The 17713-nt window shown below is 43.0% G+C and overlaps 1 protein-coding gene across 1 annotated transcript in view; it reads left to right on the top strand.

The window, feature by feature from the left end:
• The first annotated feature begins 6 nt into the window (after positions 1–6).
• ELOVL2 (ELOVL fatty acid elongase 2) overlaps positions 7–17713 on the top strand; it is a 112445-nt gene continuing 94738 nt past the window's right edge. Inside the window, exon 1 of the mRNA XM_019522561.1 lies at positions 7–24. Within this exon, the coding sequence (XP_019378106.1) occupies positions 22–24 (3 nt within the window). The 5' untranslated portion in view covers positions 7–21. The remainder of the gene's footprint in view (positions 25–17713) is intronic.

Here is a 17713-nt window from a genome sequence, read left to right as displayed (position 1 = left end):
CCGCCCGCGCACCCCGGCCACATGGTGAGTCCCCGGGGGCCGCCCCTGCGCCGCCCGCCCTTGCAAGGCACGAAGCGGCCTGGCCTCAGCCCTCTGCCCCGGGCACGGCCTCCCCAGCTGTGCCCCCGCGGGCTGCCAGGCTCAGCTCCCGCCCCCCCCCGGCCTGGGGCTGCTCCGGGGTCCCCTCCGCCTTCACCCTGCCCCGCGGCGCCTGCCCCCAAGACCAGCCTTGAGCCGCCGCCCCGGAGTGAACCGACCCGCCAGCCCTGGGCCGCCACCTTACACCGGCTTAGCCCTGGCAGCTTGGCCCCAGCCAGAAGGAACTGCGGGGGGGATACGTACAGCTCCCCCAGCCCAGCCCTGGGATGGGAGCGCGGGTATCTAGTGTACCCCCCAGGTATCAGCAGCCAGGTGAACTCAGGGGTCGGGGAGCTTCCCCAGCTGTCCCGTGCCCACTAAGAGGCTGCCCTGCTGAGAGAGGGCACCAGGCAGTAAGCAGGCAGAGCCAATGCATGAGGCTCAGCTATGGGGGCACTGCCCTAGCTGTGCTTCTGCCAAACCTGGACACCGCCAGCCTTGCCCCAAGAGAAAGACGCAAGGCTGGGGAGTTCCCCTGTATTCCTCTTAGCAGCCTTTCAGGGGTGCCATTCGCTCTGGTGGAAGAGAGCACTTGAGCTAGCTTGTGGCACCCTTTGGGTCAGAGGGTGGGAGGCAAGCCTGGCCTTAGGGTTTATGCAAGCAGGAGTTGAAAGCTAGATTGGCAGTAGCAGACAGTAGACCTCAATACACCTTGTTAGATTTAAAGCACCCTTTGGAAAGTGCCCGCTCTTAGCGTTCACTTGTTTCTTGACTACAGAAAAAAATAGAGCAATTCCTCTGTTGCAAAGAGCTCAGAAAGTGGGCCAGAAGGTTGCTGATGCTACAGATCCCTATTTGGAGTCTCTGGTTGTATCTTGTGAATCACATGCAGGTATTTCCAGCCCTAACAATGCTAATGTTGCATAATAATACCCCATGGCACCCTTAAAATGATCTTAAGGCACCCTAGGGTGCTGCAGCACCATGGCCAAGAATCATCGGAGTAGGGACATTTCAGAGGTTTATGGAAGGGCTACAGAACTTGAAACAAAAATGGGAAGGAAGTCCCAGCTAGAGAGGCATTACAAGATAGTTAGTTTGCTCTTAGTTATGAGGCTCAACCCATCAAAATGGAAAATAATTGCTTCTTGTCTAGGAGTAAGCAAGCTGGATTTCAACATCAGTGTTAGCTTTCTACCTCAGAGCCTGTAACCTGTAAAGCTTAGACCGTTTTGGGAACAATTGTCTTTCCTGCTTAACAAATCTAACAATGCTCCTGAGTGCAGTGATTGAGATCCTTGGGAACAGCAGCACCTTTCTCTGACATTTTATCTGTCTCCTTTTAGTTTTTAATTTAATTGGTTGAACATTTCATCAGGTTTACAGTCATGCTGCAGCCTTTTTAAGGGAGGAAGGAGTGAGGAAACACATAACAGCCAGGCATATCTACCACATGTGGTTACTTTTATATAGAAGGAAAGGTTAATATATTAATGCATAGGCTCCTCTTACTAGGATTTTACAGCACTCGCCATAAGCCAAATACAAAGCCAGAAAACCAACAGCTTGATTTTTGTAAGGTATTAGGCACTTGGAACTGAGATTCCTCTTGATTTTCTGTCTGTATTTTATTTATTTCTAAATATTTTAGGATCATATGCACAAATGGAATTTTATTCCTGAAGGTAAGTTAATAGAAGTGCTTGCATACATAATGAATCTTAAGTGGTGCACTGCTTTTCCATATGATGAATATAAATAATGGAATTTTATTTATCTGAGTGATATAAGAGCCTGAGAACTTCAAAAGCAGAGTGCTTCAGGCAGTCAGACTGCAAATGGGAGAAGTTTTTAAAAAATATCCTTGCGCTGATAGTTGCTTCCACAATACATAGTGGATTAAACTGAATTAAACCTCATAATAATCCTGAGAAGCAGAGGAGCATCACTCCCATTTTGCAGCTGAGAAGAACAAGTCATGGGAAAGTTTAGTAATTAATCTAAGGTTTCATCAGAGATAGGAAGCAGGTTTTGGAACAGATTTTCTGTTTTCAGCCACGTGGTTTAGCAACGAGACTATTCCTCCTCTTAAACTGGAATGTATATTCTGATTTAAGAGCCATCTGGCCATTTCTCACACATAAAAATAGTGTGAAAACTCAGCATTTCAGCTGCACAATATCCAAAGAAAGATAGCTGATTTCAGGGAGGGTGGCCAAACCGTTATGATTCAAGATGGACAGTTCTAATGTAGTTTTCCACTTACAAGGTTTAAGGAGCTACCCATTTTACCTTTAAAAAAAAAAGCCAAGGGGAGGGCAGGTGAGGTTGGGGAAAGACACACACTGAAGTTATCCTTCACCTGTCTGACTCATTCAATCTCTTAAATGTCTGATTGTGTCTGTCCCAAATCTAGGAAAAAGTAGGAAGGAACAGTGGAAGAGATGATACTACAGAGTATTCTCTTGAAGAATTCCTAGTGCAGCAGGCTTGCTAATACCAGACATAGCTGAAAACCCACTGTTACCATAGAATACCATGCTATTCTAAGAAAAAAGTATTCTAAAAGGAGCTGTTTAACCTAACCTTGCTCCGGACACAGCCAACAGAAAATTATCATAGTCTTTAACAGCTACATTTTCAGGTACAGGTGCACAGAAACCTGGGTTTGAATCACTATAGTATTACTCCACTTTTGCTAGTGTGATTGTCAGCCTCCAGTAGAGTTGCACTATACACATGTAAAAGTGTTTGGTGTGGGCCTATCTTGGAGCAGCATCTATGTCTGGAAGTCAGTTGCTTTTATTCTATGTATTTGTAAATGGAGCAAGTACTTTTCTGCTTTAGAAAATTAGCAAGATCTACAAGGGGATGAAGCTGTCTGCTTTACATCCTGAATCTGAAATTAGAATAATTAACAGTAAGTTACTGTAAACTGTGTAAAGCTAAGCAAGGATCCCATCTCAGGATTGCATTAGTTAGATTATGGCAACGATCTAAGGGATCCCAGTGTCCCATAAGACACTGTGTAGCACAAATGGTTGAAACATGAAAGTAATGATACAATTAGAAGGCAGGTTTTCAGAACTGATGAATCAGGTCACAGAATTACTTCTGGGATTTTCTAGCTAGATCAAAATACAGGTGCCTGAGGCAGTCAAAATGTTCTTTAAAGGCTGATTCCAGATCAGCTCCATCAGCGTAAGTCTAGAATCATTTTATTTACATTCAGTGGAATAACTTTGGATTTATCTTTATGGAATCAATATCCAAGGCCTATCCTAAACTTTTTATTTCCAAGTCATAGAACAGTTGGTTAACCTCAGAATTGTTCTAGGACAGTTGGCAGCAATAGATACAAGGTCAGAATTGCACATGCATGTGTTAGCAAATGTGGGCTATTCTGCACTTGGAACAATCGGCTGCTACTGAACACAATGCTCCATTTTTATACATTTTGTCATGTAGAACTTCTTGCAGTGAAGAAGAAAGAATAATAGCCTGACAGGAATGGGAAGGAAGAAGTCCCCAAATATTGTAATCTCTCAAGATATTTAGAAGTATTGCTGGGAACATACAACTGAAAAGGACCCTGTAGGCCTATACCAAGCTTAAGGGTCTTACAGGATACAATGAAAATAGCAATGGCTTGCTTCTTTAGCAGGAGTTGGAAGAAAAATGCATCTACAGAGGAAGCAGGATCACAACTAAAAGTTTTGCCACAATAAAGATTTCTATTGGAACAAATTTATTAGAGATAAATGGATGAGCCTAACCCATTAACTGAAAGGGGATTTTACAAGGAAAAGTACTTCAGGTCTCTGCCTTTGAAGGCAGAGAGAAAAGAGAGCCTTCAAAGGAATGTCAACACATTTGCTAGATACATATTTATGTAACCTGCACTTTGATACATACTTTGCTAAGGATGCTGTGATGCAAGCTTCAGCTAAATAGGAAGTGTTAACATGTCTCAACCCAAGTTTGGCATTGGATAAACAGTAGTGACCCAGAGCCAAGTTAGAGTGTTCTGCCATAGCTATCTATGTAGAAGCCAATTTGATGGTGGAGATGGATCATTGCCCAGAAGATAGTGAGCACTAAAACACTTCATTTTATCCTGGTGTAATCATTAGTACTAGCAGCAGGATTCTGGTAGGTGTCCTATTGGAGCAATGGAGTCCAAGCCTGTTCTGAACAGAAGTTCTCATCAGCTTCTCTGTGGTGTTACATGGGTGTTAGAGCAGAATTGGATCCATGGTGTATGAAAATATTTGTCCAGTCCCCCATGTTGAGGAAGTAAATATACCTTTGCACCTTGCTATGAAATAGAGAATAAACTAGATCAGGTCCTCAGGTCATATAACTTGCTATAGTTCCAGGCACTAGACTTCTTATCTATGGATACTGTGTGCAAACAGAAACCAGCCTGGCACAAATCCACTGGTGACAAAGAACTCACTGTCAGAGATTACTTTCAGGGCATGTCAGATCTGATGTGGAAGTCAGCCTTGCCAGTCCTTCCATCCAAAATCTAAGACCACATATCAAACCTATACCAATCAATAAATAGTACTAGTGTAACTTTGAAGATATTTACCTTCAGAATGTACAGTGGCTTTGGACTACTGATGAGTGCACATAAAAATGGCTGGGTATGGATATTCCTTTTTGGGCTTTACAGACACCATATTTTAGACCTGACCTGCTTTTGAAATCCAACTGATAGCAGAATCAGCACTATATTTAAGATCTATTCTAGAGTCTATTTACTCTACTCATGTGGAGAATTTAGCCCAGTTTGTTGTTCTGCCTCTGGGTGGCCAAAATGTAACCTTAAATTTTATTTTAAAACTTGAGAAAAGAATGTAGAGAGGTTAGTGACTAGAACAGAATGCCACCTTGCCCTGATACCCTGAATTTCATGATACTCCAGTATACATGAACACATTCATAAAGCGGTTCTAAAAAAAGCAACCACCCCAGATAGCATTTTCATCCCTATATATGACTAGTGTAAATGACTGCATATAGAGCAAAACAATGGTGCATCAGGTGCCACGTCTTCCATAGAAGATTAGAATATGTTTAAATGAATAACTGTCAGGTTATTCACAAAAAAAAAGAAAAAAATAAAGAACGAAGCATGACTAACTGGAGCTGCCAGCACTAACTTTTTATTTATATCACATATGGTGAAGAATACTGCAAAAAAGCAGAATGAGCCACTGAAAGGAGTCTGAAAACATTTGTGATGCATCTGGTTTTCAGCAGGTTTCTCTGAGGTCTGTGAAGATCCATTGTTTCTTTAGCTCAAATTCTTGCACCATTATAGAAATGCATGAGGACAGGAAGAAAAAAGAAATTCCTAATTTGTACTAAGCCCCTAATTTTGTCTAAATTTGTTCCTATAGAGTTTCTCTTGATTTTGCCACTGTGAAAGGAAAATTATTTTCAAGCACTCAGTTTACTAGGAGGGAAAAAAACACTTGTAGAGGGTGTGGGGGAGGACCCAGAAGGATAGATGGCAGTATAATCTGATATTGTATAAATTTGATAGGCTATTTTATCCCCTTGTACAAGCACAGTGATATCAGTGAAGTCACATCCAGGCATGATTTTGACCTAATGTTTCTTTATATCCCACTATACAAGTGGTCACATTAATCTCTGCATACAAAGCTGATTTAAAAGTGGAGCTGTTGCTATCCATTTGGAATTAATGAATAAATCTCATACAGTTCAGTTCTAAAATATGTGGTCAATGACAAAGTAATACTTGTTAACTCCAAATCAGGGATTAGTTTTCAAAGGAACAAAAGAAATGGGAGATTAGGAGGTCAAAGATATGCAGCTTGGTTGGGTTTTTATTGACCATGATTATTGCTTATTTGTAACCTTCCTAGAGTCCACCAAAAGACAAGAGGAGAAATTCTCTTCTTTCCCTGTTTGCAAAAGGAAAAAATAAAATACCCTGTAGATTTGCAAACAAATATTTTTTTATCATCAGCAGTATACTTACACTCCCAAATATCACTTTTATTAATGAATTCGAAGTGCTTAGCAACAGGCCAGCTTTAAAGGGGGAATCCCCCACAAATTAAAAATGATCATCTTTATTTTTACCATCCCTTATGGTTTGCTTCATTATTTCCCAGACATACAGACTACCATATTTGACTCAGCCTGCACCAAACACAATATTGTTACACATGAAATACAGGAAACATACAGCTTCATAGGTTCATTAATGAGACAACCCCCAAAGAGAAGGCTGAGGTGATCCTGTGGCCGCCTACAAATTCATTATGGGGATGCAGCAAGGGATCAGAGATGCTCTGTTCACCAGGGTGCCTCTTGGGGTAACAAGGGGCACAAATTGACAGAGAATAGATTTAGGCTAGCTATCAGGAAAAAATTCTTTACAGTAAGGATGGCAAGAATTTGGAATGGGTTTCCAAAGGAGGTGGTACTATCCCCTACCTTAGGGGTTTTCAAGAGAAGGCTGGATAGGCATCTGGCTGGGGTCATCTGACCCCAGCACTCTTTCCTGCATAGGCAGGGGGTTGGACTCGATGATCTGTTGAGGTCCCTTCTGACTCTAGCATCTATGAATCTGCATTGTTTGTAAGACCCAGGACCAAACATCTACAAGGCTAGCAGAAGACATCTGGAGCTTTATTGTTGTTCTCTAGCACAGGGCCTTGGCATAAGCTCTCCAAGCCATAAGGTACACCAGTTCAGTTACGTCAGAATATGAGGCTTTCCGATTTGTAGTACAGGCAGTCCTCAGACTTACGACACAATTGGTTCCTGAAAACTGTGTCTTAAGTTGAAACGTTGTAACTTGGAACCAATTTTCTCATAAGAAACAATGTTATAAATGGGGGATTTGTTCCTGAACCAAGGCTTGATACCCTATTTTCACCAAAAATACCCCAGGATTTTGTACTCAGTCAATTATAGATGCGTAATATAGCTACATTAATGTATTTATATTGTAAATAGCAATCATATTGATTTGGAAGGACTTCTTTCAGGCGACTTTGCTTGACTTTTTGAAAGGCTCTTGGTTGGAGTTGTTGAAGGGTTCTTGGCTGGAGTCTTCTCAGGAGTCTTGGCTGCAGGTTTTTCTGGAGACTTGTCTGGTTTCTTAAAGAAAGTGTCCAAGGAAGTTTGGACAGATGTTCTCTAGGGAGATGAGCAATGCAGCGAACTTGTTTGCTGGCATGGCATGGTGTCGCATAGGATCAAGCATTGTAAAGTCAAAACTGATGTCATAAAGTTGAAACAGGGTATCAATTTATAAAGGTTGTAAGTGCAAAACATCACTTGAAACATTGTAAGTCAAGGACTGCCTGTACCTCTTTCTCTCCAAGCCCATACTAAGAGCCTGGTTTAAGGGAAACAATGTTTTTTTGGGTACTAAGGTTTAAGGGAACTGGTTTGGGGTATTAAGATTTAAGAGTACTGGTTTAAGGGAATGCCTTGAAACAAGCCAACCTTCTCCATCTGATTCCTACCACTAATGGCATGTTAGAGCTCAACTGTCATAGGAAATTATGACATATCTGAGTAATGTTTCTGTAATTTTGGAATCTTAAACATGATTTACTGTTTTCTCTCATTATAGTCTAGCTGCATATAGTGCAATATATGTGCATATAGTTGCATATATACATAGCTGCATATATGTGCAATATGTGGCTAGTTTGCCATTTTAACAGGCCATTAATTGAAAAAAATTGGCTGAACACATGGCATAATGTAATTTATGAGGCCATTAAGATGAGACTCATGCTACAAATGTGAAATCTGCCAGGGCCCTTAATCAGGTGCAAGCTAAAACTGTAATATTCCTGCATGAATTAGAAGGCAGGGTTCAGTCAGCTTAAGCAGGGCCTTTAATAGTGATATCAATTTACTAACTGGTTAGTGTTATTTGCATGATTTAAAAGGGGATACATGCTTCCCTTGCTCACAGGAATCTTAAGCAGATTATACTGCACAGGACACTCTTAGATGACATTGCAGCCATTTAACACTAGAGCTGGATTTTTATTTGACAAGCATTTCTGAAATACAGGCAGTCATCAAACTTACAACACAACTGGTTCCTGAAAACCGGGGCTTAAGTTGAAACATTGTAACTTGGAACCAATATTCCCATAAGAAACAATGTTATAAATGGGGGATGGGTTGCTGAACCAAGGCCCGATACCCTATTTACACCAAAAATAACACAGAATTTTGTACTGGATCAATTATAGATGAGCAATATAGCTACATTAATGTGTTTATATTGCAAATAGTAACCATATTGATTTGGAAGGACTTCTTTGAGGTGATTTTGCTGGACTTTTTGAAGGGTACTTGGCTGGAATCTTCTCAGGAGTCTTGGCTGAGGTTTGTCTGCTTTCTTAAAGAAAATGTCCAAGGAAGTTTGGACATGTGTTCTCCAGGGAGATGGGCAACACAGCGAACTTGTTTGCAGGCATGGCCTGGCATCGGATCAAGCATTGTAAAGTCAAAACTGATGTCAGAAAGTTGAAACAGGGTGTCAATTTATAAACGTTGTAAGTGTGAAATGTTGTAACTTGAAATGTTGACTGCCTGTATTGAATTTTCATTCCAGTAGATTGTTTTTAAGAGTTTGACTTAAAGCAAACTATTTTGCTTCACTTTTGACTACACATACACAACATACTTTGAAATGAGAAATAGTCTTGGAACAAAAAAATTGTTTCAGTTTCAAATATAAATAGTTGAAGATCATGCATGACTTGGAACATTGATAATTTCACATATCATTATTATTTTTCTTATAAAAATATTCCATGAGGAATTGTTATTACAGCTGTGTGAAATGAAATGGGTATAATGATATCTACTGGAGGTAGGAAGATCTGAGTAATAAATCTAGATGGATACTGAGCTATTTAATACTTACATTGCAAGCTTCTGGTGATGTTTTCTAAATGCTGTAGAAATGACTTATGATTCTGTGTCACATTTTTTTAATCAGCACATGGACCTACAGTCTTTGTTAGGTTTATTTGTCTGAGATAAGACTGTTTGTTAGGAGGTGAAAGAGGACACATGCCAGGTTTCAATATACTAATATTACAGAAATTGCTTTGATAGAACTTTCAGTTAGTAAATAGTTGAATTTTCCCCAAAAGAGGGGGGACAGGGGGGTTTCACTTCTATCTACAGAGAAATATGATTCCGAGAAAAGAGATAGAAAATAGTTTGTCACAGGGCGGGGACCCAAGAGCAGCTGTGATCTCTCCTGGCGCCCCCTACCATGCCAAGTTGTCTATCAAGCACCCTCGCTATCTCGCCTGCCACGTCTTTGATGATCAAATATGTTATAAGGGAGGCTGCCTTTTTGTCCCCTTGGACACGGTGTGCTTGTTTGTCCTGGTCCCTGCTCTGCACTGCTCGATCTCTGTTGCACCTAGCCTTATGGGCTCTGCGTGGCTCCTACCACCCCTAATACCACGCCCCAAGCCTCTCAGGTGTACTGGACGTTGTTGCATCTATCGTCTTCCCTTAGTGGCCCTCTCCGGGCCTATCCCTGTACACTCGCCCTCTCCGGGGCTTCTACTCTCATGCGCCCTCCCTGGGGCTCAACGTAATACTCTCACCCTCTCTGGGGCTTCTACTCTCATGCGCCGTCCCTGGGGCTCAACGTAATACTCTCGCCCTCTCCGGGGCTTCTACTCTCATGTGCCCACACTGGGGCCTTGCCCGCGCTCGTGCCCGCACTGGGGCCTTGCCCGCGCTCACGCCCGCACTGGGGCTCAGGCAGCCTTGGCTTTACCTGGCCCTAGATCCAGACTGCTGTGCCCTCTCTGGCACCAGGAACCCCCACGCTACTGGGGAGCTCCTATGAGGCCTCCTCCAACCCCTACAGCCTCACCCAGTCCTCCGGTGTAACAATAACCAAAACCATAAGCCAACCAACTGTAACACAAAACCCAAGCCTCCTGGCTAAAACATAAGCCCTAAGCCCTCCGACTCATCAACATTACCATCCCTGCCAGGGGTTCCTCTGCCTGGTATTCTCGCCCATAATCTGGTCAGGTCATCAGGCTTCTCATCTCTGCCTGCTCCCGCAGAGCTCTATCTTTCACAGCTGCCAGAAGCCTCAGCCTAAGATGTTTATATAGGCCAGGCCCTGCCCCCTTCCGGTCAGCTGACCTCTGTGGTTGCCCCAGCAACCCACACCTGTTCTTCCCTCTAGAAGCAGGCACTTCAGTGCACTGCAACATAGTTCAAGGAAGATATTGGGGAGATGGATAAGGGTAAATGGCATATCAGACTAAGATTTTATTTTTTAATCACACACACACACACATACACACAATGAAGGTGCTGAAAATAGTTCCATTTCCAGCATACTGACTTTTCCCACTCCTACAGTAGAGAGAACATTTATCAAAACCAATGGTTTCACTGAGTCTTAAAGGCCTTGGCTAATTTGTGTTCTCAGTTATACAATTACTGAGATTGGTGGCTTGGATGAGTGCTACAATATGCACATATGAGTAAGCCATGTACAGTGAATGACTTGCAATTGCTATTGGGGAGAAAGCAAACCTGCAATTAATTCATTATTAGATTTGAATATTAAAAAGTTTTATTTTCTTTTTGCAAATTATTTAAGGCGTTTCCATAATATAGTTAATTTTAAGCATTCTGTAAATGTTTCAGATTTGAATAATTCACCCCTAAACCATTTTAATTCTATGATTCAGAGTTATCAGAAAGCACAACTAATCACCTTCCCTTCGTTTTTATAGTGTACCAGTAGACTGTCAGGCTGGTGCTGGCCCTATGTGCCAGGAGACTGGCTCATAGTTTTGGGGTTTTATTAACTGAGGAAGAATTATTCTTTATTTACCTTTGATATTTCAAAGACATTAGAAGGAGGGGGGGGTGGGTGGGAGGGAGGGAGGAGAAGGGGAGGAAAGAGGGATAGTAAAGAAAGCTTTCACCTCAATATGCCATAAGTTGGCAACAGCAACCTGACCCCTGCCTTCTCTTAAAAATGATATATAAATTAAAAACTGAATACAAAAGTCAGTTAAGCTATCTCCTCAAAATGCTATAAAAGCATTTGGAATAAAGATGTTAGTTATCTCCTCAAATGCTTTTAAGTGTAGGGTGGAAGGGGAGAATAAATAAGGATCAGCTAGTCTAATATGTAGGGGCTACTCTTTCTTCAGGATTAGTTTTATGTCCTTGCCCAACATCTTGCAACATTTATATCTTGAGTTTGCTTCTTCCTTTCCATACACCATACATGAATTTTCACAGCCAACTGGAAGTAAAAGAGCCTTGTTCCCTCCTTCTCTGCTGCCAGCTTGGATAGAAACCTTCCAAAAAGTAATGTGCACTCAACCTGGCAAAGAATGAATGGCTGGCAGTGACCTCAGGAGGGATCACTAAGGCAAGGTTTTGGCATTCCTTTCAATGGTAAGCAGATACCAAATAATACTGTCCCCACAACTTCAGGGTCAGCATGCTTATTTGATGGCTGTAGCTAGCCAACTTGGTTCCCTTGCTGCCTACAGGCCAGAGGAAAAGTCACACGAGTGATGCAACCACTATGTAGCAGTTTTTGTTTCAAGATGTTATTGTGCATATGATGTTGCTCAGATAGGTATCTGTGCAAGTGCTTTGTTGTAATTTGTGAAGAGCATTGCATTTTTAAGAAGATGACTTTTCAAATGAAGGGAAGATAGTTTAACAGCTATTTTGACTAAAAAATGGCAAACAAGTTGGTTGTTTAGGAATTTTGACAACTCTACATCCTCTGTGCATACTTGGTGTGTATTCTAGACACTACACTGGCTAGTTTAATGGACTGGTAGCCATTGCTTGTAGCATGGGATTGATTACCTTCTGCACCCTCTGGGGTTTGTTTTTTTTCAGTTCCATGACAGACTTGAATGCATCTTCTGGCTCTGGCCAGCACAGGCTGGAGGTGTCCTACCCAACCAGTCATAGGCACATTCTAAACTCCAGACTATGTCCAGGGCCAAATTCACCCTTTAGTGGGCCCTAGGCAAACAAACTCCTGGGCCTCGGGCCTGTTGAGACCCCCCCACCCCCACCCCACAGTGCTGCTGCCTGTGTGGAGTGGAGCTTGGAGCCACTGCTAGGAAGCAGCCACCATGGCAGCAAGGCCAGCAGAGGGGAGCGGAAGGAAAGGGAGGCAGGTGGGGCCATTTGCACCACTGTTGAGGAGGGAAGGGCTGGGGTCCCTTGCCGCTCAGGGCCTTAGGCATGTGCCTAATTTGCCTTTGCATTAATTGGGCCCCGACTATGGCAGTAAGGATGCTCTGGGTCTATTCTTGAGCCCTCCACCTGCTGCATGCTTGAGGTGGCTGCTGGGGACAAAACTGGAGCATCCTCACTGGCACAGTTCTGGGTTTGGAGCATGCCTGTAGCATGCGTAAGCCCCTTATAAGAAAAAGCAAGGAGGTACCTTAAGCATGAATAGTTAATACTCTTCTTTCATGGCTACATAGCCAGATTTACCTCTTGTTCCCTACATTTCTAGTTGGAGTGCACTTCTACCAGTGTTAGGCCTCATGCTGTGACCTGCCATGTGATAGAATTGTGTAGTTTATACAGGAGAATGGACTACAGTGCACCAGAGGGTTTGGCCAAGCTCAGCAGCTTCTAGTTCTTCTCTCCCAAACTGAAGTATTGTTTTACAGTAGGAACAGAGGGATTAGTGAAAGTCTACCTATGCTTATTTTAACATTTCTGTAATGGGAATATAAATTTGGCTGACTTCTCCACACTGCCAGCCAATAACCTATATCACAGCTTCATGGCACTAGATAACTGTTGCCCTTAAAAACACTCATTTATAAAAATTGCCCAGAGTTCTTTTTTTCTACTGCATTTGTGGATTTCTTTTTATGGTGGTCAGGGCCAGTTTTGATGAAAAAAACTTCCAAGTTAATGGTGTTGGCTGTGTCTCAGTATTCCTCTTAAGGCATTCTTGCTGGTTAAAAAGAAAGCTCTTAGGCTGCTTACAGATGTGGAATAAGCTTTCAGCAAGCAAAAATACATGTATCTGAATATTAGTGAACATACAAAGAATAAAAAAATAAAGGTAATGATGTCTATATGAAACACTGTTCTGTGCACCAATGTGTCTGGAGGCTTTTCTCCACTGTGCTGGCTGGAAATATTTGGAGTCAGATGCAAACCTAGTGAATGCTAGTTCACTAGGTGACCATACATTCTCTTTTTGCTGAGCATACTGATAATTTGTTTAGATGAATGCTTTTGTATCATAGGTATAATTTTGAGGGCATATACCACGTTGCCCCCTCAAGAATCCAGACTATTGAGAGAAAATGTTAAGCCCAACTCAGTCCATGCCTAAATCTCCTGTAGTCACTGTCAGACTAATGGGAGTAGAGATATTGAATGCATAATCGATATCTCAAAATGTAACAAGATACTTACATTAAATTCACAATCTCTATTTATCAAGAAATTATGGTGCCTTTGATGAATGAAAAGGGTAATTTGAACCTCTGTGTTGGACTTTTCCCCCACTGCATAGGTTATAGCAGATATCCAAGGCCTGCCACACTCCAGGAATGACTGGAAGACCTGTCTTAAGTTTTATAAAACTTTATAATACAGCAATGACCATATAACACAAACAAAACAATGATAGAATTGTTAAGGTACTAGAATTTTTGCTGCAAGGACTCTAAGTTGTAATTACAGGAGGCCAATTCTGCCTAGATGGAACCACTTCTAGTGAACCTTAATCCACAATCTGTTTGTATATCCGCAAAACTGTCAGCACAAAAAATAGCAGGTGAAAGATTTTGTTCAGAATGTAAATCCTACTCTTTGATGCAAGTATGTTTCCATATCGGTTTTTACTAATTTTTAAAATCGGAAAGAATGTAACCAAACTCTACTAAAACTGAATTCTGTTCATTATTAACTGAATATCACAAGAAACAGTGTTAAAATCTTGAACATATCCCCACTCTCAATGTGGAACATGGGTGACCTACCATTATCATCTTAAGAGCCTGTAAAGGTATCACTAACAATGCCTTCAGAAAATCCTCCTCATCAAATGGGAAGATTGCTGCACAAATGCCAGCATACTCTTCTGGCTGAGACGAGAGAAAATAATTGCAAACAAAACAAGTCAGTTTTGTAAAAATAACTAGTCCTCAGTATGCTCTTTCCATGCACATTTAAATACCAGTACTCTGACTTTTCACAAGCAAAGTATTGGGAAACTAATGTATACTTGTAACTTATGCTTATGGATTTTTTCCCTTAAGAACACACACAAGCTGTTTTCATCATTTATAATAATAAATTCCACTCACAGCTAAAGAATTAAGCTTTCCTAGAACAACTACAATTTCTGCTTACCTCTTTCCCACATCTGTTGGAGTAGGTTGTATTTCCACTAATTGACCTAAAAGCAAAATCAAAAGGCTCTGTATATAAAGATGATTAAGGGCAAAATGGCCTTGGATGATTTGCAGGAGTTGGAAAATAGGCACCATAGTGTTCTCAAGCCTCTCTGGTTCTACACTTAATAAGCCCTTTAACAACAAGCCAGACAGCACTGCAGCAAATTCAAGAAAAAGTCTGTATATTTAAGCAGAACATAGATACTAAGAAGAAATCACTACAGCAAAAAAAAAGCATCTACCTCTTAAAGAGAGAAAGCCATACAAATTAAGCTTTCCCTCAGCAAGAGCCCAGCCCGTGAGAAAGCTTCAGCTTGGGGCCTCTTTCAGTTATAACCCCCAAAACATTACTGCAGCATAACTCATAGTTTCATAGTAGGTAGGGTCAGAAGGGACCTGAGCAGATCATCAAGTCCAGCCCCCTGCCATGGCACAAAAGAGTACTGGGGTCAAACGACATTGGACCCCTGCTAAACCAGATGGGACAACTGCTAACTGATGCCCATGAAAAAGCAAACTTTCTTAATGGGTACTTTGCGTCAGTTTTTCCACCAGTCCCATGGGATGCCCACTGTGGGACAGGGAGGCCCGGATGAGGGAGATTCTTACTCTCCATCGAAGCTGACCTCGTGAAGGAACACCTTGACAGGCTGGATACCTTCAAGTCAGCCGGCCCTGATAGTTTACACCCAAGGGTACTCAAGGAGCTGGCTAGCATCATAGCTCATCCCCTGGCATGGATCTTTGAGAACTCCTGGTGCTCTGGTGAAGTGCCCGAAGACTGGAAGAAGGCCAATGTGGTGCCTATCTTCAAGAAAGGGAGGAAAGTGGATCTGGCAAACTACAGGCCCATCAGCCTGCCTTCTATCCAGGGGAAGATCTTAGAAAAGTTTATTAAAGAGGCCATCCTTAATGGACTGGCCGACGCCAACATCCTAAGGGATAGCCAGCACGGGTTTGTTGCGGGTAGGTCTTGCTTGACCAATCTCATTTCCTTCTACGACCAGGTGACCTATCACCTGGACAAGGGAGAAGAGATTGATGTCATATATCTTGACTTCAAAAAAGCCTTCGATCTGGTATCCCATGATCACCTCTTGGCGAAACTGGCCAATTGTGGCCTTGGGTCCACCATGATCCGCTGGCTGGGAAATTGGCTCCGTGGTCGGACCCAGAGGGTTGTAATTGATGGCAGTCACTCATCATGGTGTCCTGTGACCAGTGGGGTCCCCCAAGGCTCTGTCCTTGGACCCATATTGTTCAACATCTTCATTAATGATGTGGACATTGGAGTCAGAAGCGGACTGGCCAAGTTCGCCGATGACACCAAACTTTGGGGCAAAGCATCCACACCAGAAGACAGGAGGGTGATCCAGGCTGACCTGGACAGGCTCAGCAAATGGGCGGACGAGAACCTGATGGTGTTTAACACCAAAAAATGCAAGGTTCTCCACCTTGGGAAGAAAAACCTGCAGCATCCTTATAGGCTCGGCAGTGCTACGCTGGCTAGCACTACGGAAGAAAGAGACTTGGGGGTCATCATTGACCACAAGATGAACATGAGCCTGCAATGCGATGCTGCGGCTAGTAAAGCGACCAAAACGCTGGCTTGCATCCATAGATGCTTCTCAAGCAAATCCCGGGACGTCATTCTCCCCTTGTACTCGGCCTTGGTGAGGCCGCAGCTGGAGTACTGCATCCAGTTTTGGGCTCCACAATTCAAAAAGGATGTGGAGAAGCTTGAGAGAGTCCAGAGAAGAGCCACGCGCATGATCAGAGGTCAGGAAAACAGACCTTACGATGACAGGCTGAGAGCCATGGGGCTCTTTAGCCTGGAAAAGCGCAGGCTCAGGGGTGATCTGATGGCCACCTATAAGTTTATCAGGGGTGACCACCAGGATCTGGGGGAACGTTTGTTCACCAGAGCGCCCCAAGGGATGACGAGGTCGAACGGTTATAAACTACTGCAAGACCGTTTCAGGCTGGACATAAGGAAGAATTTCTTTACTGTCTGAGCCCCCAAGGTCTGGAACAGCCTGCCATGGGAGGTGGTTCAAGCACCTACATTGAACACCTTCAAGAGTAAATTGGATGCTTATCTTGCTGGGATCTTATGACCCCAGCTGACTTCCTGCCCTTTGGACAGGGGGCTGGACTCGATGATCTTCTGAGGGAGGTCTTGGAAAAGATTATCAAAGAGGCCATTCTTAACTGACTGGTTGTTGGCAATATCCTGAGGGATACCCAGCATGGGTTTGTTGTGGGTAGGTTTTGCTTGACCAATCTCATTTCCTTTTATGACCAGGTGACCCATCACCTGAACAAGGGGGAAGAAATTGATGTCATATATCTTGACTTCAAAAAAGCCTTCAGTCTGGTATCCCATGATCACCCCGTGGCAAAACTGGCTAACTACAGCCTTGACCACACCACAATCTGCTGGCTGGGGAACTGTCTCCGCAGTAGGACACAGAGGGTGGTGGTTGACAGAAGCCAATCATCATGGAGCGCTGTGACCTGTGGAATCCCTCAAGGCTCTGTCCTACTGCCTATACTTTTTAACATTGTCAATGATGTAGACATTGGTGTCAAAAGCGGGCAGGCCAAGTTTGCCAATGACACCAAACTCTGGGAGTAAAGCATCCACACCTGAGGACAGGAGGGTGATCCAAGCAGTTCTTGACAGGCTTATGAAATGGGTGGATGAGAACCTGATGGTACTTAACACTGCAAAATGCAAGGTTCTCCACCTTGGCAGGAAAAACCTGCAACGTCCTTATAGGCTCAGCAGTGCCACGCTGGTTAGCACTACAGATGAAAGGGACTTGGGGGTCATGACTGACCACAAGATGAACATGAGCCTTCAATGTGATGCTACGGCTAGTAAAGTGAGCAAAATGCTGGCTTGCATCCATAGATGCTTCTCAAGCAAATCCCAGGATGTCATTCTCCTGTTTTACTTGGCCTTGGTGAGGTCACAGCTGGAGTATTGTGTCTAGTTTTGGGCTCCACAATTCAAAAAGGATGTGGAGAAGCTTGAGAGGGTGCAGAGGAGAGCCATGCACATAATCAGAGGTCAGAAAAGCAGACCTTATGAAGAGAGGCTGAGAGCCATGGGACTCTTCAGCCTGGAAAAGCTCAGGCTCAGGGGTGAT

The sequence above is a fragment of the Gavialis gangeticus genome, unplaced genomic scaffold, assembly GCF_001723915.1.
Source record: "Gavialis gangeticus isolate Ggan-Ray unplaced genomic scaffold, GavGan_comp1, whole genome shotgun sequence".
Taxonomy (NCBI): domain Eukaryota; kingdom Metazoa; phylum Chordata; order Crocodylia; family Gavialidae; genus Gavialis; species Gavialis gangeticus.
The sequence above is the reverse complement of the archived record's forward strand: the minus strand, read 5'-3'. Positions and strand labels throughout refer to the sequence as shown.